This window comes from Sitophilus oryzae, unplaced genomic scaffold (genome assembly GCF_002938485.1).
Source record: "Sitophilus oryzae breed Bouriz unplaced genomic scaffold, Soryzae_2.0 scaffold_1062_pilon_pilon, whole genome shotgun sequence".
Classification (NCBI taxonomy): domain Eukaryota; kingdom Metazoa; phylum Arthropoda; class Insecta; order Coleoptera; family Curculionidae; genus Sitophilus; species Sitophilus oryzae.
In genome coordinates, this window is record NW_022145685.1 from 1,624,957 (window position 1) to 1,652,608 (window position 27,652).

At 30.4% G+C, this 27,652-nt stretch overlaps 1 protein-coding gene across 3 annotated transcripts; it reads left to right on the forward strand.

Moving 5' to 3' along the window:
• Window positions 1-658: 658 nt before the first annotated feature.
• LOC115878381 (loricrin-like) lies at window positions 659-27,652 on the forward strand. 3 transcript variants are annotated; one of them, XM_030894864.1, is made up of 7 exons: window positions 659-798; window positions 16,250-16,634; window positions 19,517-19,609; window positions 19,667-19,756; window positions 22,513-22,596; window positions 23,513-23,623; window positions 27,181-27,652. In XM_030894864.1, exons 1-7 carry the CDS (start codon window positions 751-753, stop codon window positions 27,432-27,434), a joined length of 1,065 nt encoding a protein of 354 aa, XP_030750724.1. In that variant the 5' UTR covers window positions 659-750; the 3' UTR covers window positions 27,435-27,652. The 3 variants fall into 3 exon arrangements, with proteins under 3 accessions (XP_030750724.1, XP_030750742.1, XP_030750733.1); XM_030894873.1 differs by lacking the exon at window positions 659-798 and adding an exon at window positions 14,434-14,540; XM_030894882.1 differs by lacking the exons at window positions 19,517-19,609; window positions 19,667-19,756.

A 27,652-nucleotide genomic window follows, 5' to 3' on the forward strand; every position in this document is an offset into this window, starting at 1 on the left:
GATGATCGTTTGTTCCATAACGTTTCCTAAAGCCTGCCTGTTCTCTTGGTTGATAGAAATCTAGTTTACGTTTGAGACGTTTGGCAATGATTTTGGTAAACAGCTTATACAAGTGACAAAGAAGGCTTATCGGTCTATAATTTTCAAGACATACTTGGTATTTAGAGTCAAATTGTCGTTATGGACCGCATGTTACAATTATTTACAAATAAATCATAGGAGAAAATGTCAAAAGTTGTCATTATGATATATGACAACTATGATAATATGTCATTCTATTCAGAGTGTTATTTACTATCGAATAGTGTAAAAAAACCTAGAGTGAGTGCCATTTAAAAATCAATAGTTGTTATCATTTCCGGTAAAACAGGAAGTGACCAAAAACAATTGAAGACGTTAATCAAACCTAATTTATGTCATATACTAACATACCATATTCTTATTTCATCAAGTAAATAAAAACATTGAGAAATCATTTAAAATGTTTTCAATTATCTCAATTTTTATTGGTATAGAGCTTTTTTTGAACGTTGGGCTATCCTGTATATTTAACTAAGCTATAATAATAAATAGAAAACATGAAATATTGACTTAGAATATGACAACATGCACACGCTCTTCACCTTGTATTTTTTATGATATAAAGTTCAACAATTAATCTTGATTTTACTATAAACAATAACATCAGCATCTCTAATCATTTAGTTGTAAATTTAGTTTGTCTGGTATAAACTAATGGTAATATAATTGATGCTCTGTAAGCTACACGCATCTCTAATGATGAAAGTTAATTTGAAGGTAAGCATAAAATCTGCCAAACTTAATTACTGCTTTAAAGAATTACATCTAATAGAATTTTTAATATATTTTATTTTATTGTTCATCTAATCAAAACCATAATAGCTGCCTATACAAGACTTTAATTATTTTGAAATTTATATATGTAGGGTTGTTCACCACATACGACACGGAGTATTGTAGCTAAACGATTAGATTTATACAAATTTTAAGTTTTGGGTTCGTTGAAGGACTATTAGAGCTACAATTTAAAAATATTTTACAAGATACAGAGTGTCCAATAAAATAAATAAAAATATCAAAGTTGTATTTTTTTAAATGGAACACCCTGTATATTATTACATTTTTAGTTTCTACTATTAAAATAAAGGTAAATTTGATTAAGATTTACCGCACTTTAATCTTACCGATTTTGAAATATTTTCAATTTTGTGAAATTGCAGTCAAAATTTTAAGGCTTCATTTCTCCAAGGGTATCAAAGTTTTTAATACTAAATATTTAGTGAAGTTTATTTATTGATCAGTTATTGTGTTGCAATAATAAAAAATTTACTACCTTATACAGAGCGTCTAAAATTTTATTTTCAATAATTACTAGCTTTAAATGGCAATAACTTGTTTAATTTAAATGGAACACCCTGTATATTTTATGAGAATCAGATGCACAATTTAATTGTCTATCAAATTGTGTTATACCATTTTTTACATATCTCTTCAAGTTTCGGTAGAAAATGCATTTTCTTGTAATTTAAAACTCATTTATCATATACCCATGGAATAGGTACTGACATTTTAGATTATTTTTAAAGAGTACCAAATTTTTAAAAAGTACAGATACTAATATTGTCGATATAGTTTGCTTATTTCATTAAGAAATAAAAAAACTGTTTAAATATTTGTTAAAGAAGACCAATTAATATGATTCCAGTATTTAAACTACATTAATTGACTGTTTGCGTTGATTAAAATAATTGCTCCAAATACTAAAAAACTGAATTTTGTATGCGGATTAGACAGTGTGGTAAAAAGTAACACCTTAAAAATGATATTTCATTTTTTGATAAATTCTTATTTCTAACAACAAAGACATTCATTTTCATAACTTATTATTATATTGATTTCTGATTCAAATCCACATTTATTTAGAATAATTTATTAACGAACATAATTAAGTATGTAAATAATTAGTACTTGGGCGGAAATAATGGTGGTATATTTAATTAATGGTATACTCTTTTATAAAAATTTAAATAGTTTTCTTTTTGCATACAAATGGGCTAGTAATATTATCATTTTGCTAAAAACGATAATATTACTAGCCTGTTTATTTTGTACATTTGTTGCTTTAAAAACAATCTAAAATGTCAATATTCCATGGGTATATTGATAAATGAGGTCTAAATTATAAGAAAATGCATTTTCTACGAAAACTTGAAGGGATAGGTAAAAAGTGGTATAATACAATTTGATAGACAATTAAATTGTACATCTGATTCTCCTAAAATATACAGGGCGTTCCATTTAAATTAAACAAGTTATTGCCGTTTAAAGCTAGAAATAATTTAAAATAAATTTTTAGACACTCTGTATGAGGTAGTATTATTTTTATAATTGCAACACAATAACTGTTCAATAAATAGACTTCAGTAAATATTTAGTATTAAAAACTTTGATACCCTTGGAGAAATGAAGCTTTAAAATGTTTACTGCAATTTCACAAAATTGAAAACATTTCAAAAACGGTAAGGTTTAAGTGTAATAAACCTTAATCAAATTTACCTTTATTTTAATCGTAGAAACTAATAATGTAGTAATATACAGGGTGTTACATTTAAAAAAATTCAACTTTGATATTTTTATTTATTTGGGACACTCTGTATCTTGTCAAATATTTGTAAATTGTAGCTCTAATAGTCCTTCAACGAACCCAAAACTTACAATTTGTAAGAATCTAATCATTTAGCTACAATACTCCGTGTCGTATGTGGTGAACAACCCTGTATAAAGGTTGTTTACGGAACTATTACACAAAAGAAAACGCATGTTTGTGGGTGTAAGATCATCATTTACATATGATTAATTGCATGATTAATTTTAACACAATGACGAGCGCACGTACCAATTACTTCTAAGGTAAAGTGCAGCTTTTTCGATTTAATGAATTACAGTTTAAAATAGTAGCACTCAACCATTTTTAAATAAAGTACCTTTAAAAAAGATGATCACTGACCACAAAATTTAAAAGTGCTAGAATTTATTAATCTATGTATACTATTTGTTGGACTTTAATTTATATTTGTTAGGCTATCGCAAAATAAACATATATTTTCAGTCTTAGTTTTGTTGGAAACAACTGTTAAACAACATACAGTTACGTAAAAAATATATTAGGTATTAACAATTTTCCTACTTGAATGATTTTATAACCACAAATTAATTTGCTGTTGTGTTTATTGATACTGGTATTATTCTTAATTATTGTATAAATTATGTATACCCATTATGAAAGTATTGAGTTCAGTAACACATAACATTTACAGTTTAAAGAAAATTAAAAAAATATAAATAAAAAAATAGAAAATTAAAAGTGACCAATAAACTTCCCTAGAAAGCAAATACTTCGAAAATCAGTATTATAATTTAGTACAATTATTTTTAAATACATAACAACTATGTGTGTGTATGTCATGCTATGACTGAATTTAATAATTTTCTATTTATATACCGGGTGCGTCTCAAAAGTGGCTCACCCCCATAACTTATTTATTTTTTCAGATAAAATAACGAGGTTTGGTATGTTAGTATATGACATAAATTAGGATTGATTGATGTATTCAATTCTTTTTGGTCACTTCCTGTTTCACCGGAAATGACTACAACTTTTGATTTTTAAATGGGACCCTCGGTATTTTTTTACTTTATTCGATAGAAAATCACATTCTGAATAGAATGACATATCATATGTCAACTTTTGACAATCTCGCTTAATAAAAAATTATATTTTAAATTTCAATCTAGTGAGCCATGGCTATGTTAAAAACACTAATTCTTTATCAAATAGTCTTGGAAAAATAGATTGGGTGGTCTAATGTTTTTAGTGTCTTCTCCTGGCCAGTTATAGGAAATGCTCAAATCGTATTTTTAATCATATCTTAATTTTTTCAAATGGAACCAGGGTGGCTCATTAGCATATTTGGAAAAACCATTTTTTTATGAATAATTTGATACTACACGCTTGATATTTCGAGTCAAATTTTCGTTACGAACCGCAAGTTAAAATTTTAAATAAACCATATGCGAAAATGTCAAAAGTTGACATATTATACTTCATTATATCCAGAGTGTTATTTTCTATCGAATAGAGTAAAAAAATACCGAGAGTTCCATTTAAAAATCAAAAGTTGTAGTCATTTCCGGTAAAACAGGAAGTGACCTAAAACAATTGAATAAGTCAATCAATCCTAATTTATGTCATATACTAACATACCAAATCTCGTTTTTAAAAAAGTTATAGGGGTGAGCCACTTTTAAGACGCACCCGGTATATATATTTATATTTTTAGATATGGTTTGGTTATTCCTAATTAGAAACCTGCAACCAGTAATTTTAATAAATTTATAAAAAAATGTTTAATTAATAACAAGAACTTGACTTGTCTCTTTGTTCTAATTATTTAAAATGTACAGAAAAAAAGTATTGATTAAAAAATAGAGTTATGGTAATTTAACATTAATACGTATATACCGTATGATCGAAAAAAAACGGCGTCCAGTTGGCTCGGAAATGAACATCGTTGACATTCCCCATATAATTTTACATATAAAATGACAGCGATCTTCATTTCATAGCCATCGCTGACGCCGTTTTTATTCGATCATACAGTACATTGAACTTTAACTAATCTCTATAATGTTGTCGGGTGTATTTCTTGGTTTAAGGTTTCTAAGGTTTAAGCATTTAAAAAACGATATACAAAATAACTTGCGGATGTGAAAAAAATTATGTTGATGCAACATCTAAACTTTGAATTAAAGAACATCATCATCATAATTGTCACCTTATTCAACCATTTCCAATAATGGTGTAGCCTGGCCCCATTTCATGTTTGATCAGGCAAAACAGCAAGCATAGTCACTCACACCCAGCGGCGAGTATTATTCAGGTTTCGATCGAGAAATATTATACAGAGAAAATTTTATGACCGAGGATTCCTCGGATGATCATCCGATTATTGAAATCCTCGAGGATCAATACTCGAGGATTGAAATCATCTGATTTTCCCCAACACTAGTTAGGACTTTACGCTGCTATAACGTTGGAGCCATAGTAAGGTAGGTTCGAATCCTAGTCAAGGCGTTTTTTTTAATAGTTTTTTTTTAATTTTTACATATTTTTACATATTTATTATTGATTAATACAATTTTTAGTAATCTGTTTCTTCATTTTTTTTAAATTACTTATACGCGCATTCAAAATTTCAGCTAAATCGGAAAAAATGTTTATAATAATATAGTATCAGATTAAATGTTGTATAGATAATGAATGGTACGGAACCCCTCGTACGCGAGTCCGACTCGCACTTGCTGTGCAAACATGCTGTAATTTTTGTGGTAGCCACTTGAGGGATTTGACTCTGTGGTTGACATCTATTGCCTGGGTCTTTTGTCGTATCCACTCTATTATTTTACGGTATTTTTTGGTTATTCCCATAATATTTCGTTGCATTGAGCGTTGTAGGACCTGCAGTTATAATTTGACTTATAATATCCGTTTTAGGTGTCTGATTCGCATACATAGGTCATGACCGATAGTACATAATATTGATCGCATGTTTTCTTCTTTCGCATATTATTAGACATATTATACAGAAGATTTTCGCATACAGGTAATAGAATGGCCTCAATAAACGAGAAATAAAGAATAAAGAAGGCATTTTTAATTATAAAAAAATAAAAATAAAAATAATTATATACAGAAAGATTGAAGTTTTTTGGATATACCTCACAATTAGTGGAATAAATTATTGGTTTCAATTACACTTTATACTTTTTAGTTTACGATCATTCACAAAAAACACAATTAAAATTAATAGAATTTCCTCTCATTTTAACAGAACGTCAACGGTTTTTAATAGACGGATCTGTTGGATAAACTAAAGTGTCGTGAATAATAGTCGTATTTAGATATTTTAAATAGTTTTTTCTTTGTCCTTTGAATTTTTTTGCTACCAACAACGGGAGAAGGTATACCCCTGAAACGTTAAAATTTTTTGGGGTTATGGAAATTTGTGAAGTTAGACGAATTGAAATGAATTTATGAGTTAAAAAAACTTTTATTTTTTATATTTCTGTCATTTCTGATTTTCTCCAACAAATTATGGTCTTCCTTTATTTGAAAGTTGTTATTCAGTTCTTTTTTATTTCTTTTAGGTTTTTAATATTTGGCAATCTTTCGCCAAGTTTAGCATAGCCTTACAACTCCATACGTTGGTGCTTCCATAGATACTAAAGCTTCATTCAGAACCTCCCAATTAGTGGAATAAATTAGTGGTTTCAGTTACACTTTATACTTTTTAGTTTACGATCATTCACAATGTCTAAAAAACACAATTAAAATTAATAAAATATCCTAGCAACAGCTTGCGGTAGTCTGTTGTATCCATAGAGAAAGCATAATAGGTTTAGCTTAATAAACTTTTGATTTGTAACCAAAATTTCTCTTGGCAGATGATAATCAAAGGCCAAAATGATATTCTTCGCAAATTGTGAAGTATAATTAGTGGAAAAGTCAAAAGTTTGTTAACTTTTTCGACTAACTGAAAATTACTACCACTAATTATAACGTTCTGAATGCTTACATTAAAAATAGGTGACCAAACTTCTACGCTAATTGAAACCACTAATTTATTCCACTAATTGCGAGGTTCTGAATAAAGCTTAACTAAAAGAACTGACTTAGTTTTATATGAGCTCTCACAACTTTTAATTTGTAATGGCAGTTTAGGATGGGATTGTTACAGGGCCGGCGGAAGGGCCGGGCGACCCGGGCGACCGCCCGGGGCGCCGGATGTGAGGGGCGCCACGCCAGCAACTAAAATATTTAAGAAAAATTGTTCGTGGTATTTTACTTAAAACTGAAAAGCTATCAACTTTTTGTAAATAACCCTTCTTTTTATAATTCTTGTTTTTATAAATTTTCTCTAAACAAACTGTTTTGTGTCAAGAGCCAGCAAAATTGACAGTTTTAGACTGCTTGTTGTTCAAAATTGCACTTTGTCTACTACCCACACCCTTTATTTGTTAATGGCTGATCTGCGCTAAAATTATATGAGACAAATATTCATTCGCAAGAAGCTAAATAGGATCCCGATATCCTTATTATCAAAAAAACCTTGTAAGTTTGCCTCATTAATTTATTAACAGTAGTGGGAAAAATGTCAATCTTTTGGTGATTTTGGTTGTTCTGGATTGAATATGTAGTAATACATGATAAATGGTAGCAGAATCGTAGAAATTTCTCATTAAAGCAAGACAAATGAATGCATCTCAAATCTCAAACACTGGCTGATCCTCATTTTGAAGCCGAAAAAACTGTATCTGATCATACCTATACTGATTCTGCATGAAATAATTGATTGTGAAAAAGAAAAGAAATTTTTCTTAAATTCTTATAGAAAAATAATGCAATTGCTTTGCAACTAAATAGTAATGTTTTCAAAGATCACTTATACTTATCATTTATATACCGGGTGCGTCTCAAAACTGGCTCACTCCTATTTTTTCAGATGAAAAAAATGAGATCGTGTATGTTAGTATACGACATAAATTAGAATTAACTAACATATTCAATTGTTTTTGATCACTTCCTCTTTCACCGGAAATTAATAAAACTTTTGATTTTTAAATCGCACCCTGGGTATTTTTTTACTTTATTCGTTAGAATAGATTGACATATCATAATGTGTCAACTTTTGACATTTTCGCATATGGATTATTTGAAATTGTAACATCTGGTTGATAACGACAATTTGACTCGAAATATCAAGTGTGTGGTAGAAAATTATTCGTAAAAATTCTTTTTCCAAATATGCAAATGAGCCACTTGTTCCATTTGAAAAAATTGGCATATGATTAAAAATACGATTTGGGCATTTTTTAACCGATCAGGACACGAAAAACATTAGACGATCAAATCTATTTTTCCAAGGCTCCTTGTTTAAAAATTAGTGTTTTTAACACAGCCATGGCACTCTAGATTGAAATTTAAAATACGATTTTTTAGCAAAAATGTCAAAAGCTGACATATGTCATTCTACTCAGGGTGTCATTTTCTATCGAATAAACCAGAAATATACCGACGGTGCCATTTAAAAATCAATAGTTTTTCGTTGAAACAGGAAGCGACCAAAAACAATTAAATACGTCAATCAATCTTAATTTATGTCATATACTAATATACCAAATTTCGTTTTTTATCTAAAAAATAAAACTTTCAAGATGCACCCGGTATAGAAAAAACAACCCCGGACTAAAATTGAACGAAGAGAAGAATTTTGAAGTACCTTTAAGTGAAATTTTATTGTTAAAGTAGCATAAACATGCTTAGTTGTTATGGTAACATGTTAACTATGGGGGGGCGCCAGGTAGGGTATTCGCCCGGTCTCAATATTTCCCTTCCGCCGGCCCTGGATTGTTATTACTAAAGTTTCATTCAGAACCCCCCAATTAGTGGAATAAATTAGTGGTTTCAATTACACTTTATACTTTATAGTTTACGATCATTCACAATGTCTAAAAAACACAATTAAAATTAATAAAATATCCTAGCAACAGCTTGCGGTAGTCTGTTGTATCCATAGAGAAAGCATAATATTTCGCTTATAAAACAATAAACTTTGATTTCTAACCTTTGAATAAGAAGACTAAGGAAGGAGCATATCAAAAATCTTAGGTACACCGCGATGGGCCTCAAATATGGCCAACTTAAATTCCGGTTTATCAGTGCCGTTCTAATTTTATTTAAAAAATGTAAAACTATGATGTAGGGTAGACGTGGGGTAGACTCAATAATTTGTTATTTTATTTTACGTTGTGAATAAATGTTGGTAGTTATTAAAATTGTTATAAAAATATATAATTCTAATAAAAATAGATAAGTTATAATAAGTATTTATTAACACAAACATCCGATACGCTATTGAAGCAGGTAAGTCAAATTAACGTATCAAAATTCTTTGACATCTGATCTTTCACAAGTAGTAAATAAAAGCTATAATGCAAGAAAAATATATAATTTAGTTAATTTAAGTGAATTTCATAAATGATCGGTTTACTACACCGATCGTAAACACGTATGTATATTATATAGTCACTTACTAACGAAAAGTTGTTCCATTATTTGACTCAATTTTTGCCGAGATCTATCGCACGCTACACAACCAACTATTTTAGACTCTTTTTCGATAAATCGCGATAGTGTCACTGTTAATTTAAGTTCTGCCACAATTTCCATCTAGATTTACTACCTTTGAAACAAGCGACTATCAGTAGTAGAATAAATAATAAATAACATAAAATAAGCTCCGTAAAGACTGACAAATCCACAAAATTTCAAATCAAATTCAAATGTGTCAAATGAATCGTAAAACAGAACTGTCAAGGATCCCCACCTTAGAGTGCTTTTTCCGCTCACCATGCATGAATACATATAGAATTATGCTCCTTCCTTAGTGTTCTTATTCAAAGTTTCTAACCAAAATTTTTCTTGACGGGTGATAATCAAAGGCCAAAATGACTTTCCTCGCAAATTTTGAAGTATAATTAGTGGAAAAGTTCAAAATTTGTTAACTTTTTCCACTAATTGAAAATGACTACCACTAATTTTGACGTTCTGAATGCTTACATTACAATTAGGTGAACAAACTTCTACGGTTAATTGAAACTACTCACTGATTTCGAGGTTCTGAATGAAGTTTAAGAATTATGTAACACCATCTCTATTCTATCAATACCTTGAGTAGTACCGTATGATAGAAAAAAAACGGCATCAGCGATGGTTATGAAATGAAGATCGCTATCATTTTTTATGTAAATTTATATGGGAAATGTCATCGATCGTCGTTTCCCAGCCAACTGAACGCCGTTTTTTTTCGATCATGCGGTATATTATTTAAAATATGTGCAGTAAAAAAAGGATAGGTAATGCACTTGTGTTAATTGTTATTTATTGGGGACATGTCGAAGGTGATCTGAATCTCCTCACCAATTACAACACATTTTCAAAGAACTTTCTATGCGTAATAATGAATATTTTGATATTTTAATCGGTGTGATATCATTCTAGATTGTTTTGATCTGCACCGTAATTTCAAATTACCAATTGCATAATTCATCAACTGAAATATTCATCATCACTTAAACTACATAATCGATTTCTACAGGGATCCCACAATACAACTAGAATTAAGTAAGTCTTTGCTTTTTGACTATCTTCTAGCAGCTACCCGTAACTTATTATCCGGAGATTATGATCAGATGAAACTTTGGCAGCATATTCTGCAGATAAAAATAAGTAAAAAAGTTCGTATAAAATGTTCTAAAATGCTTCGTTTCGTAGATACAGGGTATAGAAGTTTCCATTTTTATTTCCCAAACCAAACCAAACTATTTTTAGAAGAGGTTGTAATATACACCCACTTCATTTTATAAAAGATAATCTCCTCCCGAATGTGCTGGCACTTATCCATTTCCACCGTAAATATTAATAATATAGTATCGTACGATCGAAAATAAATGGCGACCCGTTGGCTTGGAAATGAACATCGATAACATTCCCCATATAATTTTACATACAAAATGACAGCGATCTTCATTTCTTAGGCATCGCTGACGACGTTTTTCGATCATACGGTATATGCAGGTTGGTCCGAACTGTATTCCGGAAACTTCAGCAGCTTATTCTGCAGATAAAAATAAGTAAAAAAGTTCGGATAAATATATGTCCTAAAATGGGGCTTAGTTTCGGAGATAGAGGGTGTAGAAGTTTTTTCCTAATAATTTCTGAAGTAACATCAATATTTGAATGAAAATTGGTGTCTGGAAGCTTTTTGACCTGAAATGTTTGATTTTGACGTCAATATGACTCCTACTTGTAAGGGGCGCCACCTACATATTTTTCAAATGGTTTGAAGAGTAATAACTTTTCGTCCGTACCTGTATAAAACTACTGCGTAAAAAATATTCATTCACGAAGTTCAACAGAAACTATTTTATCATCGGTTTTTCGAAGAAAAATTAATGATTAATTTAAAAACCATTTTTTAATAAAATACATGTTAATTAATTTAAAAAGTTCCCAAATTTATCATTTCAGTCAAATAACTATCTACTTAACATGTTTTTTTTTGTCAATAATGACGTGTATTGACTATTTCCATTCTAAATATCTTAAGAACTAAAAAATGCTCGTAGAGATTTTTACCAAGAGACATTTTTACGTAAAAAATGACGAAAATGTATATTTTTTAATTAAGTAGTTGTATACGGGTAGGGACGAAAAGTTATTACTCTTCAAAACAGATAAAACACATGTAGGTGGCGCTCCCTACAAATAGGAGTCATATTGACATCAAAATCAAATTTCTCATATCAAAAAACTCCCAGGCACCAATTTCTATCCAAATATTGACGATACTTCAGAAATTATTTGGAAAAAATCGAAATAAAAATGCACCCTGTATCTCCGAAACTAAGCATTTGAGGACTTACATTTATATGAACTTTTTTACTTATTTTTATTGGCAGAATATGCTGTCAAAGTTTCCGGAATACAGTTCGGACCACCCTGTATAAATAATTTAACTGAACTACAAATCTAGCTCATTGGTATTTTGATTTATGGACAATATTTTTTTATGGTTGGATATGGCTGACGTAAGACCAACAAAAAATAATATTTTTTCTTGAGTATAAACGAAATTATTTTAATATTACATATAAATCTAAACATAACAATAGGTTCTCACGCGTTCGTTATGAGACTTTTAAATATAATTACTGGACAAGGAAAATCCGAGCCTATTCAGTGAGTAAATAATAAATTAAGGCTGAAAGAACTTTTAGTATTCACCCGGATCTGTGAAGACCAGGAACAGCCATTTGAAGAAGACACGATTGTTGGCAAAAAAATAATAAATCAAACAAAAAAACGTACCGTGACTGAAAAGTTAATTCGATAGCTATTGTTTGGGAATTTTGTTTAGGAGTTTATACAAATTAAAACTATCATCAATCAGCCCTTAAGTTTAATTTCAAGTTTCAAAAAGTAGCAAAAAGGGTCAAGGGTCAAGGGTCAAAAAGTAGCAATAAAGATTCCTAAAGCTTCATTCAGAACCTCGAAATCAGTGGAATAATTAGTAGTTTCAATTAGCGTAGAAGTTCGTTCACCTAATTTTAATGTAAGCATTCAGAACATCATAATTAGTGGTAGTAATTTTCAATTAGTGGAAAAAGTTAACAAACTTTTGACTTTTCCACTAATTATTCTTCAAAATTTGCGAGGAATGTCATTTTGGCCTGATTACCACCCGTCAAGAAATGATTATCACCCGTCAAGAAAAATTTTGATTATAGAAATCAAAAGTGTATTGTTTTATAAGCTAAATATTATGCTTTCTCTACGGATACAACAGACTACTGCAAGCTGTTGCTAGGATATTTTATTAATTTTAATTGAGTTTTTTAGACATTATGAATGATCATAAACTAAAAATATAAAGTGTAATTGAAACCACTAATTTATTCCACTAATTGGGAGGTTCTGAATGATGCTTAAAACTTCATTCAGAACCTCGAAATCAGTTGAATAAATTAGTAGTTTCAATAAGTGTAGAAGTTTGTTCACCTAATTTTAAAGTAAGCATTCACAACGTCACACAATTAGTAGTAGTAATTTTCAATTAGTGGAAAGAGTTAAAAAATACACTATAAGGACACGTTATTTTTTTTAGTCCAGACACGTCTATGTTTGTTTCATTTATGTTATTTCATTATAACTTTTGCATTGTTAAAGTCTACGTTATGGTAGGTGTCCCAAAAATAATGTTAACCAATTTTATAACTACAAACAGAACAACCATAACTACAAACAGAAAAAAAAAACTATAAACAAAAATGAGTCTTTCAGAAAGAAATTTGAATTTTGTTTCTTTGATAATTATTTTCTGTTATTAAAAACAAATAAGATATGGGATTAAAAACCAAAAATGTTTTATAGAATAGAGTAAGAATAATTCTACAAGAAAATATTCAAAATATTAAAATAATTATATTCAATCAGCAAACTATCAAAATCTAACTATATAATGACACTTTAGCATACTGTCTTTCTTTGAGGTGCATTAGCAATTGAATAATTAGCTACGAAGAAGTACAATAGTTAGATTTAGAGTAGAAATAAATGTATTATGGAATAAGGATTTGAAAAAATTGGCGCCGAGAGGCACGTATAGCCGCCCATACTAAAATATGTTAATAGACGGATAGACGGATAGACGGACAGACGGACAGATGGACAGACGGACAGACGGACAGACGGACAGACGGACAGACGGACAGACGGACAGACGGACAGACGGACAGACGGACAGACGGACAGACGGACAGACGGACAGACGGACAGACGGACAGACGGACAGACGGACAGACGGACAGACGGACAGACGGACAGACGGACAGACGGACAGACGGACAGACGGACAGACGGACAGACGGACAGACGGACAGACGGACAGACGGACAGACGGACAGACGGACAGACGGACAGACGGACAGACGGACAGACGGACAGACGGACAGACGGACAGACGGACAGACGGACAGACGGACAGACGGACAGACAGACAGACCGACAGACACTAAGAAAATATTTTGTATTTAGGTCATTTATGACCCAAATAACTCATTTTGAGTGAAATTAAAAAAAAAATTTGATCTTAATAGCCTACCGTACATATGAAAATATCACTAAAATGCACTAACTCTTTCAAATTAATGGTATGTTTCAAAGGAAATATAATGTTGGATTGGAAGCGATAAACATATTATAGAATACGCCTATTTTTTGGCCAAAAAAATATTAAAATATAAATAAAACCGGAGTAGTTTGCGATATTGGCCAATGAACCATAAGTAGTTGAACTGGGCATACATTTCTTACGGAATCATTAGTAAAACATTAATTTGTGCAAAAATATATACCGAATGACAGAATATTGGTGGTTAATTTCTTTATTAATAAAATTATAAAACTGTATCAGATTATTAAAGAAAATACTATTTTATAATATGCAACAGCATACTAAAATTATTAAAGTTATAACAAAGATAACAATTTTACAACGATTTAACAAAATTTGTTTTAAATAATGTATATACCTTTGTGGTAGGTTCATTTCTTTTTTTCGACAAACCCATGAAGTCTTTTCAAGAAAGTTTGTTTTATATAAAAAAAATAATCTTGTAAAATAGCTTCAAATTTATTATTAACCTGTCTTATATTAAATAAAGCATCATAGATAGAATTGTGAGATTTAGTATCTGCACATCCTGTATATAGGGATATCCCATCTCTAACAGATTATGAAGCGAGGTCACCATAATTCGTAGGTATATAACATCAGATGGTAATCATGGTGTGTCAGTAATTTAAGTCATCAGTTAAGTTACAAAACACAATGATTTTGGTAAGCAGATAACCTAAAACAGTAATAGCGAATCTTTTGAGTTCGGGGTGTCAAAATTTTGAAAAATCGAAACATAATTTTTGTGGCGTGTCACACATCACAAAAATAGAGACTAAAAGAAATAGAAATATTTTTTTTTGTAAGTTAATTGTTTAATGCCATTTAAGATACAAAAACCAATTATTTACATTTAGGAACTTGTTATTTCATTGACACTTAACACAGATTAATTAATATAATAAGTAATAATATTTTTATTAATATCCAGCTCCGGCTGTTATGTGAGACAAATATTTGAATTATGTGTGAATATTACACGCGTTTCATAGGTTCGCCATTACTGGTTTAAAATTACGTTTTTTCATTTTGTGTACGTATACAAGGTCCGGCAATAGTGCGTCTGTAGCTGCTAGAATAAAAAGCTTGAAAATTTTGTTTAAGTGCAAACCTAAAGTATGTACCAGGATGTATTTCAGGAAAATAGTCTAACTTCTATAGGGTGCCTCAAAAAAGTGTGAGTAGATCTGGATGATTTTTTAAAATGGAACACCCTGTATATTATTGCATTTTTGGCTTCCTTTTAGATCACTTTATATAATCCTAAGATATGAGTAAATAGATTTTGATAGTTTCAGAGATATTAATAAATAAATAAAAAATATATATTTCTGAGCCCTTTTTAAAAAAATTATTAAACTGAACCTGTTCTGAAATGAAAACTATATTAGGTATTTACTTTAGATGGTCTGTTCTTACTTTGCTATAAATATAGTGATCGTAAATCATACAGGATGTTCAATATTCTACGCCAAAATTTGAAAAATAAAAAATATTTTTTCTTCGTTTTTTTTTAATGGAACACCCTGTATATTATTTTTTATTAGATGGAGAGTTAAAAAATGAACATTTTTTGTATTTAAAGTATTTCAAAATTTTTAATAGTTTTGCACATACACGCAGTATTGTTTCATATATGGCGCTTTCAATGCTAAAATACGAGAGAAAAATCATTGGGTGGTTTTGATAAAAATTTACTGTGGAAAATGCCATATGAAATATAAAACCGCGAACATCTCTGAAACCGTTAAAAATTTTGAAATACGCTAAATACAAAAAATATTCATTTTTTAATTCTTGATCTATTGAAAAAATAATATACAGGGTGTTTGTTCTATTTAAAAAGACGAAGAAAAATTATTTTATATTTTAGAAAGTTTGGCGTAGAATTTTGAACATCCTGTATAATTTACGATTTCCATATTTATAGCAAAGTAAGTACAGACCATCTAAAGTAAATACCTAATATAGTTTTGATTTCAGGACAGTTCTTGTATTATTAATAATTTTTTTAAGAAAGGGTGAAAAATATATAATTTTTATTTATTTATTAATATCTCGGAAATTATCGAAATATATTTACTCATGTCTTAGGATTATGTTAAGTGATCTGAAAGGAAGCCAAAAATGCAATAATATAAAAATCATCCTGATCCACCCACACTTCTTTGATCCACCCTATAGAAGTTAAAATATTTTCCTGAAATACATTCTAGTACATACTTTAGTTTTGCACTTAAACAAAATTCCCAAGTTTTTTTATTCTAGGAGCTACAGATGCCCGACGCACTATTGCCGGACCCTGTATCTTTTTTTTATAAAATAAACAAGAAGAAAATTCAAATCTCTTTTTTTGCTTCATTTATTTTCAGGTGTTAGTTACCTTCATTTTTGCCATCACCTCCAGCGTAAATTGCCATGGACATTACGGTGGTGCCGGTGGTGGATACCCAGGGGGCGGAAGTTACCAACAGGGAGGTGGTTTCGATGCCACCATCGTAGGACCCAGTGATCCCGGTGCAACTCTTCAAGGACCCGGATCCCAAACCAACATTATTGGACCCGACGGAGGTCACATTTCAGCCAAGGAGATCGGTGGATCTATTATAGCGCCACCTAAACAGGGAGGAATTATACAACACTCTGTATCACCTGGATACGTATCCGGAGGTGGTGGTGGTGGTGCAGGTGGTGGTTACGGAGGGGGGTATCCTTCTGGGGGGTACCAAGGCGGATATCCAAGTGGTGGATCAGCAGGTATGTTTGCATGTTATCTTTGACAAATATCATTTTAAATTAATCGAAGATCTTTTTTTGATTTAAATCATTTTAATGACTTAAGTTATTTGATTTTAAATCATATTTCGAAAGCTGATTTAAAGTTTAAGTAATTTTCAACATGATTTGTGATTTAAATCTTTATGCCAAAATATAAAAAGATTTAAGGCTTTTTAGAAAAATAAAACACACAGTTCAGTTGTGTTTTTATGTTTTTCATGCGTATATTTTTTTATTGTTAATTGTTTGAATTTGTTTGTAGTTATTTTGAAAATAAATCGTTGTACTTTAAATTATTTTACTCTTATATATACCTACAATAAATTAATAATACAGGATTGCGCTCATACGACTCGAAGGCTCCAAGGAGAACGCTAACTTATATCGAAATGACATTTTGGGAGCAGATGTAGATTTAGAGCATTTTTTAAAAATATAGAGAGTTCTACAAGTTGAAAAAAAGTTAGGTATAAAAGTTGGATTTTTTATAATGAAATACCCTATACAGGGTGTCCCAGAAATAAGTGTAAGTATTTTAAGGGGTGGTAGATCTCGATAAAAGAAACGATAGAGTTATTTTACTTTGGAAATTTCCAAAAAAATGGATTTTTGGCTAAAATTTTGAGAACCACTGGATTTTCTTTCTTGTAAATTTAATATAATACCTATGTTGCCATATCTAGAATTAAGAAATTAGTATCAAGAAATTATGTTTTTTAACTAAAAACTAAAAAAAAATCAAAAAATTCCTAATTTTCATTAATTTTTTTTCGCCAAAAAAACCTAACAGGCGTGTTTCTGGGGTTGAACTATACTATCAGTTAAAATACTTACACTTATTTCTGGGACACCCTGTATATTAATTAATTTTCGGATTCTAGAAAAAAAAATAAAGGTGAGTTTTAAGAAGTATATCCCTAAATTGTAAGGTTTATGACATAATATTTCACATTTTGTGAAAATGAAAAATAAATTTTAAATTTCAATAACAGCTATCTAAATTGTAATTTATCCCGTATAGCCTGATATTTAGTTAAAATAACCATTGTATGTGAAACCAAATTAAAATTTGACCCAAAAAGTTATACAGGGTGTAGACCAAATTTATATTGAACAATGGTAACTTTTAAAAGCAAGTTACTCCTTTATTAAATGGAACACCCAGTATATTACTCCGATATTCAATGGAAAATTCATATATCTTCAAAATACTTTTAAAGCTACCTACCCCTTCGACGAAGATTTTTCTAGATATTTTCATTTTTATGATTTTGCATCAGTAGATCTTTATTAATTGATAAAATCTAGGTGACTGTGATATAACTTTCGTTAATTTAGCAAAAATTAAAAGATGTAGAGTAAAATATTCAATTTTAATAAAAATATTTTTATGATACCTTTAAAATATATTTTAATTATTACAGAATTAAATCATAATTATAATTAGCTAGATGATATCAAATGCTCAAAATGCTTCCTTTTCTCTTCACTGCATCAAATAATTATTTTTTCAAAAGTTCTTTTTATTAATAAGAGACATATCTGGAGTTCTACTTCAAAAAGCAGCGATAATCATTTCTCTCATGTTGTCGACAATAATTGATCGAGTTTTTTAAACACTCTCTTTAACATATCTCAATAAAAAAAAGTTCACACTAGATAAATCAGGAATCATTTAAGCATTCTATTAATTGATGAATCACCAATTAATAGAATCATATCCATTCTCTCTGATGTAGAATAAGATTCCATTTTCGGCAAATTTCTGATTTTTTTTTTTATTTTAACTGATACAAAATAATAACTAGTTGTTAAGGGTGAACTAATTTGACAACTATGTTGAAGTAACATCAGGTATCTCACAGCCACCTAGATTTTATCAAATCATAAATATCTACTTAATATATATCTACACAAAAATGAAAATATCTATAAAAATATTTATTTATGGAAGAACATTTTTTTGAATATTTTATGAATTCTCCGTTGAATATCGGAATAATATACTGGGTGTTCCATTTAAAATAAAAAAGTAACTTACTTTTAAAGGAGACCAATGGTCAATATTAATTTTATCTTACCCTGTATGTATATCTTTTTGGGTTAAGTTTTAGTTTGATTTAAAGAGCAATAATTATTTTAATTACATATTAGGCTATACTAGCTAAATTTCAATTTAGGTAGTTTTTATTGAAATTTAAAATTTGTTTTTCATTTTTAGAAAACGTTAAATCTGTCAAAAACCTCAGATTTTAGTCATATACTTCTTTAATTTCATATATTTCTCTAATGAACCTCACCATTATTTTTCTGCGAGAATCCGAAAATCAACTAATATATAGGGTGTTCCATTACAAAAAATAAAACTTTGATGTGTAACTTTTTTTGGGACACCCTGTAAAACTTTCTATATTTTTAAAAACTACTTTAAATTAACCTACATATGCTTACAAAATTTCATTTCAATACAAGCTGTCATTCTCCATGGAGCCTCCGCGGCGTATGAGAGGCGCCGCGCCATCGCCACCCTGTATAGTCAATTACAAAATCGGTAATTCAACAAAATCAATATTAACGTTTAAAAAACAGGTAAATTCTGGTTGTCTTGACTTGGGGATAATTATATTTTATATTAATTTAAGTCATTTTGCTGACATAACTTGCAGATAATCATGATTTAAGTAAAAAATACAAATAACGTTGAATTGAGACTTAAATTATTTGAACTTTATGATGAAATTAACTTAAGATTTAAATCATTTAGATTTTAGAAATGACTTAAAACTAAAGCCTTTTTAAAACTAACTTGTTGCAGCTTTGTATATGCCCTTTTTTCTAATTTTCTTGTTCTATGTATTTAGTCATAATTAATCCACCAAGGAGTATACATAGAGTTTCTAAAGGTTCAGACACCCATAATGGAGGTTCCCATTGTGCATCAGGGAACTGTGGTGGTGGGTTTACAAAATCTCTTAATATTAATTTTTTATCACCATTTTACTTTTCATTAGGAAATAACGCCCAAAATAATAGACAACAAGGTGTTACTGACACACAAACCGATTCACAAACTGGTTCTGGTTGTAATGGAGATTGTGGTGGTGGGTTTTAACATATATTTATTTAATTTTACAGTTTATTCAACGCCAAGATACACCAAACAATAATGATGAGCAATTGCAAAATCAAGACCAAGACTCGCTTGGTCTTGCTCTTGCAATCTAATAGCCGATCAAGACTGGATCGGGGTCTTGCGCAAGACTCTGGCAAGTGTATGTGCACTTTTTACATGGAAAATATTTAAATAATTTTATTAGTATTTTAAGTAATTTAATGCAAATGAAACTTTTTCAAGAAAGAAAAAAAAATCGGCAATAATATACAGGGTTATTTACCTCATTCGACACGGAGCATTGTAGCCACACGATTATATTTTTTGAAATTGGGAGTGATGGGATCATTGGAGGACTAATAAAGCTACAATTTAAAGTTATTTTAAAAGATACAGAGTGTCCCAAATAAAAGCTATGAAAGTTCTATGTTTTTAAATGGAACACCCTTATATTATTACATTTTTAGTTTCTACGATTAAAATAAAAGTAAATTTAATTAAGATTTACCACACTTTAAATTACCGTTTTTGAAATATGTAGGTGGCACCCAAGAACAGTTAACCTAATAGGACTGCTCATTCAGCCAAAAGTGTCAGCCAGGTGCATGCGAAAACTCCTCGCTTAGTGACGTCATTGTAGTCCTTGTCATGGTTATTAGTCCTTATCCGGCAACCAATAATACACACACGTGCATTATTGGTTGCCGGGTGCAAAACGTTCATTATTTAGTTTATTTATTTAAACACCTTATATGTATGCAGTATAGAAAATTAACTGTATAAATCGTATTAAATACTCGGATAATTCATTTTTAAGAACAGTAGTTCCCAGCATCACCTTTTTCATGCATTCTTTTTAGAGTATTTCCATATTTTGCTTTAAAATAATTAATAAACAATATCGTAGGCACTTAGTAAGCACTTTGTCACAATCCACAACACAAAATGAACGTATTTATACACTCTATAGCTCTAAAAACACCTTTTTTACATTTAAAATTGACAAAATAATTAACTCAAAATTTCTCAGCTGTTATTTTTATAAGTATACCATATGCAACTAATAATACACACTATCATGACAAGGACTACAATGACGTCACAACTGTCAGCTGAAGCGCGGGAAGAAGCGAACGTACGTCTTATGAGGATGAGCAATCCTATTAGTTTACCGTTCTTGGGTGGCACCCCCTACAAGTAGGAGTCTTACTAAAATCGAAATCAAATTTTTCATGTAAAAAATATCCAACTTATCCCCGATTTAATTTGACAATTTGAACCACCCTGTATATTTAATCAGTATTACCTTTTATTTTATTTTTTCATCTCAACTAGCGCCGTTTGATGCCAGTAAAGTTCTGATATGAAACGTAGGTCTTGTTCGTCAACACCAGTTGTTCTTAGAATTTTGATCATCTTCTGATGATTAACACAGTTGAACGCCTTACGATAGTCTATGAAGCATGCAAATACATTCACATTTATGTCTCTACACCTCTGTGTCATTACATTTGGGGAGAAAAGTGCTTCACGCGTTTCGAGTCCGTTTCTGAAGCTAAACTGGGTGTTGTCCATCTGATTTTCGCACTTCTTTTAGATTCGCGTATGAATGATTCTAAGAAAGGTTTTGAGGACCTGGGACATAAGACTTATCATCCGATAGTCATCACATTGTGAGGTGTTGGGTTTAATGAAAACACTATTTGCAATAAATGAAAATAATACTTCTGTCAAATAAGTCTTGCATGTTTGTCTTGGTCTTGCGTCAGTCTTGCACTGGTCGGTCTTGGTCTTGCAGATAACAGGCAGTCTTGGTCTTGCTTTTTGTGCATGACCAGTCTCATCACAACCAAACAATAATATTACTGTACTATAATATATTAGTTCATATAAATTTTGTACAGTAATACCTATGATCGAAAAAAAATGGCGTCCAGTTGGCTGGGAAATGACGATCGATGACATTTCCCATATAAATTTATATATAAAATGACAGCGATCTTCATTTCATAACCATCGTTGACGCCATTTTTTTCTCGATCATACGGTATTACACTAATACCATATGTCCGAAAAAAAACGGCGTTAGAGACTTCTGGGGAATGACAATATCGATGATAATTTTGACGAGGTCAATATCTCGACGTCATTTACTAAAAATTACCATAAAACTCGTAAAAATTAATACTGATTATTTAAAGATGAAAAAAAGGATAAATTCCAACACCATTTCCAGACACACAAATATATTTATTTCAAAAAAAATATTCTTTTAAACTGCGCTATTAAAAAATAATTTTGACTCAATATAAAATAATTACAATCTTTGTAAGGTCATCTGGCAGTAAGCGCCATGAAAAAATAAAGAATAGTACGAGCGAAGTAATGATGTCTAGGGCTTGACCTCCCCAAAATTGTCGTCGATTGTCATTCTCCAGCCGCCTTTGACGCCTTTTTTTTTCGATCGTATGGTATAATATAGTATTTACTTTTCAGACGTCTAGACTCATGTATTCATTTGTACCGTATGGTCGAAAAAAAAACGGTGTCAAGTTGGCTGGGAAATAACGATCGATGAAATTTCCCATATAAATTTACATATAACATGACAGCGATCTTAATTTTATAGCCATCGCTCATATCGTTTTTTTTTCGATCATACCGTATTTGTTAGCGTTTTGTGCATCTTGGCTTTAAATAATCATTAGATATCTAGGAAAAATTATAAGTATTTTTGATAAACAGGTACATATCCTCAAAATAGTGGCTCTCAAGGTGGTTCAGGATGTAGCGGAGGCGGAGGGTGCAACGGGGGTAGTAGTGGTGTTGGTGCGTGTAATATTTTAATTCCAATATACAGGGTGGTCTGAACTGTATTCCGGAAACTTCGGCAGCATATTCTGCAGGTAAAAATAATTAAAAAAGTTCGTCTAAATATATGTAGTTCGCCTAAAATGATTAGTTTCTGAAATATGGGGCGTAGAAGTTTAATTTTTATTTGGATTTTTTCCAAATATTTTCCAAAATAACGTCAATATTTGCCACCGTGTGCCACCTACATATTTTTAACTGGTTTGAAGAGTAATAACTTTTTGTCCGTATCTGTATAAAACTACTCATTATTTTTTCGAAGAAAAATTTATGATTAATTAAAAAAAATAAAAAGTTCCCAAATTTATCATTTCAGTCAACTGTATTAATCAATAACTATCTTCTCAACATACATGTTCATTTTTTGTCAATAATGACATGTATTGACTATTTCCCATTCTAAATACCTCAAAAACGGTTGCTCGTAGCGATTTTTACCAAGAGACATTTTTTACGTAAAAAATGACGGAAATATATTTTATTATATTATTTTATGTATTTTTTCACTCAATAATTTTATACAGGTATGGGCAAAAAGTTATTATTATTCAAAACAGTTAAAACACATGTAAGTGGCGCCCCCTACAAGTAGGAGTCATGTTGACATCAAAATCAAATTTCTCATGTCAAAAAACTTCCAGACACCAATTTTCATCCAAATATTGACGTTACATCAGAAATAATTTGAAAAAAATCGAAATAAAAATGACATTCCTACACCCTGTATCTCCGAAAGTAAGCATTTTTGGGCCTACATTTATACGAACTTTTTTATTTATTTTTATCTGCAAAATATGCTGCCGAAGTTTCCGGAATACAGTTTAGACCGCCCTGTAGAGAAGTATATTTTTGATATATTTTAATTTATATTTAGGAATTTATCCACCAGTTAGTCAACATGGTGGTTCGGGAGGATATGGTGGTTATCAAGGCGGTTCAGGTTGTGGTGGTGGATGCGGTGGTGCATCTGGCCAGGTTTACCCAGGTAAATAATATTAAAAAATCATTGTAAGTTTCCTAAAATGTATCCATTACTTCTACTTGAAACCTTCTAAAATTAATTTTGAAAATAAATACAATCTGTCTTACCTTTAAGCCTCAATCACAGATTATACAGATTATAAACTTATCGTCAAAAACATTGTTTTTCGTGGTTGCAACTTTTGGAGTCGCGCACTAGTTAGGTTACTATTTTGCGCACATAGCACGCCCACTTATGGCCTCTAAAATTGTGCACTGCGCCTGACCGGCCCAGTTATTACGCTGTTTAAACGCGAGTTTATTTTTGCGCACAGGAAATTTTACTCGTTTGCTTATCGTCATAAAAAATAATTTTTGTACCATGAATTAGGGACAAGATTTTTATCTGTTATAGGATACCTAATCTGTGCCTCAATATTCGTTGAAGCTATATTTTATACAGTTCATACCAAATAAACTTTTAGTCACGTGATTAAACTTGACCGGCACAGCGTTGCCCACTTTTACATAGTTTATTTTAATCAAAATATTTTAAGAAACAAAAATAAATTACTTATAAATATACAGGGTCCGGCAATAGTGCGTCGGGCATCTGTAGCTCCCAGAAAAAAACTTGGGAATTTTGTTTAAGTGCAAACTTAAAGTATGTACAGGGTGATTCAAATTTTCTGCACTTGGCTTATAACAGGAAAAGCAAAACTGCAAATACAGATTTCGAAGACAGGATTTGAATGGCAGTGTGTAAGGTATATTTTTTAAAAATAATTTTTTCACAAAGTCATAATTTTTTTTTCATATTCTGAAAGAACATATTTTTTTAAACAACTTTCATTAAAAAAGTTTTACAAGCTATGGGACTCAAATTTAAAATTTTTAAATAAATCTCAACTCACCCATTTTTTTTTCAAACTTTTTTAATGAAAGTTGTTTAAAAAATATGTTCTTTCAGAATATGAAAAAAGAAATTATGACTTTGTGAAAAAAATATTTTTTTGACGTCATTTCCACCATTTTAAAAAAAGTTGAAAATGTTTAAATACGAAAAAAATTACCTTAAACACTGCCATTCAAATCCTGTCTTCGAAGTTTGTATTTGCAGTTTTCATTTTCCTGTTATAAGCCAAGGGCGGGAAGTTTGAATCATCCTGTACTAGGATGTATTTCAGGAAAATGTTTTAACGGGTTGGATAGGGTGGCTCAAAAAAGTGTGAGTGGATCCGGATGATTTTTTTTAAATGGAACAACCTGTATATTATTGCATTTTTGGCTTCATTTCAGATTACTTTACATAAACCATGTAACATAACCTTACATAAGACATGAGTAAATATATATGGATAATTTCAGAGATATTAATAAATAAATAAAAATTATAGATATATTTTTCAGCCTTTCTTAAAAAAATATTAATAATACAAGAACTGTCCTGAAATGAAAACTGTATTAGATATTTACTTTAGATGGTCTGTACTTACTTTGCTATAAATATGGAAATCGTAAATGATACAGGATGTTCAAAATTCTACGCCAAACTTTCTAAAATATAATATAATTTTGCTTTTTTTTTAAATGGGACACCCTGTATATTATTTCTTCAATAGATGGAGAATTCAAAAATGAACATTTTTTGCATTTAGAGTATTTCAAAAGGTTTAACGGTTTCGCAGATATTCCCGGTTTTGTATTTCATATGGCCTTTTCCACAGTAAATTTTTATCAAAGCCACCCAATGGTTTTTCGCTCGTATTTTACCATTGAAAGCGCCATATGAAATAATACTGCGTGTATCCGGAAAACTATTAAAAATTTTGAAATACTTTAAATACAAAAAATGTTCATTTTTTAATTCTCCATCAAATAAAAAAAAATATACAGGGTGTTCCATTTAAAAAAAAAACAAAGTAAAATTATTTTATATTTTTGAAAGTTTGGCGTAAAATATTGAACATTCTGTATGACTTACGATTACCATATTTATAACAAAGTAAGAACAGACCATCTAAAATAAATATCTAATATAGTTTTGATTTCAGAACAGTTCTTGTATTTTTAATATTTTTTTTAAGAAGGGTTGAAAAATATATATTTTTGATTTATTTTTCAATATCTCTGAAACTATTGAAATAAAATGTACTCATATCTTAGGATTAAGTAAAGTGATCTGAAAGGAAGTCAAAAATGCTATAATATACAGGGTATTCCGTTTAAAAAATCATCTAAACCCACTCACACTTTTTTGAGCCACCCTGTAGAAGTTAAAGTATTTTCCTGAATACATCCGACTACATACTTTAGGTTTGCACTTCAACAAAATTCTCAAGTTTTTTATTCTAGGAGCTACAGATGCCCGACGCACTATTGCCGGACCCTGTATACAGGGTGGTCCGAACTGTATTCCGGAAACTTCGGCAGCACATTCTGCAGATAAAAATAAGTAAAAAAGTTCGTATAAATGTATGTTCTAAAATGCTTAGTTTCGGAGATACAGGGTGTATAAGTTTCATTTTTATTTCGATTTTTTCGAAATCATTTCTGCAGTAACGTCAATATTCGGATGAAAATTGGTGTCTGGAAGTCTTTTGACATAATAAATTTGATTTTGATGTCAATATGACTCTTACTAGTAGAGGGCGCCACCTATATATTTTTTAAATGGTTTGAAGTGTAATAACTTTTCGTCCATACCTATATAAAACTACTGAGTAAAAAAATACACATTTACGACGTTTTTTACGTAAAAAATGTCTCTTGGTAAAAATCGCTACGAGTATTGGTTTTCTAGGTGTTTAGGATCGAAATTATCAATACCTGTCATCATTGAGATAATTAAACATATGTTGACTAAATAGTTACTAGACTGAGATCATAAATTTGAAAGTTTTTGTGTCAAAAGTTTAACAGAAACTATTTTATCATCATTTTTATACAGAAAAATTTATGATTAATTTAAAAAAATAAAAATTTCACAAATTCATTATTTCAGTGAAATAATCTATCTACTCAAGGTGTTTATTTTTCGTCAATAATGACACGTATTGACTATTTCCATTCTAAATATCTTGAGAACGGTTGCTCGTAACGATTTTTACAAAGAGGTATTTTTTACGTAAAAAGTCACAGAGATGTATATTTTTTCCCTCGGTAGTTTTATACAGGTACGGACAAAAAGTTATTACGCTTCAAAACAATTAAAACACATATAGGTGGCGCCCTCTACCAGTAGGCGTCATATTGACATCAAAATCAAATTTCTCATGTCAAAAAACTCTTAGACACCAATTTTCATCCAAATATCGACGTTACTTCAGAAATTATTTGGAAAAAATCGGAGTAAAAATGAAACTTCTACACCCTGTATCTCTGAAACTAAGCATTTTAGGACATACATTTATACGAACTTCTTTACTTATTTTTATCTGCAGAATATGCTGCCGAAGTTTCCGGAATACAGTTCGGACCACTCTGTATTTTTATAAAGATAAAGACTTGAAAACTGAAATTGATGATTTTTTATTAAGTAAGAGTTGTTTAATATCATTTATAATTTTTTCTTCTTGTTAGGTGGTAGAGGTAGCGGCTTCGAAGGCCAAGTCCAACCAGGAGGTCGCGGCAGCGGGGCCGAAGGTCAATGGCAGCCCGATTATCGCGAAAAACAATTCGACGATGGCCTTTACAAAGGCGAAGGTGCCTACCAAGGAGGTTACTCCGGAGGATACTCGGGAGGGGGAGGTGCTTATGCTGGAGCAGGTGCTGGTGCGGGTGCTTATTCCGGAGGTGGAGGTTATGGGAAAGGAAACTGTTGTAATGGGAAATAAAAGAAATAGGATTAATATACTCGCTTCGATAAGTGCTATATTAACAATAATTTATTATAGTTAAATGGATGTACAAATATTATTTCATTTCGAATAAAAATCATATCACAATTTTTGCTACAATATAATGTGTTCATATGCAACTAGATTTTTTTTTGTAATTGGTTATGATCATCCTTTATTTAATAACAAAAAGTTAAATAAAAATATACAAATTA

Excerpts from the sequence above, each read along its gene's own strand:
- LOC115878381 (XM_030894864.1), top strand. The coding sequence starts at position 751 with ATGCTCTGTAAGCTACACGCATCTCTAATGATGAAAGTTAATTTGAAG. Across the intron at positions 19,757-22,512 it reads TTGTAATGGAGATTGTGGTG|GTACATATCCTCAAAATAGT; the intron begins GTGGGTTTTAAC and ends TTTGATAAACAG. Across the intron at positions 23,624-27,180 it reads ATCTGGCCAGGTTTACCCAG|GTGGTAGAGGTAGCGGCTTC; the intron begins GTAAATAATATT and ends TCTTCTTGTTAG.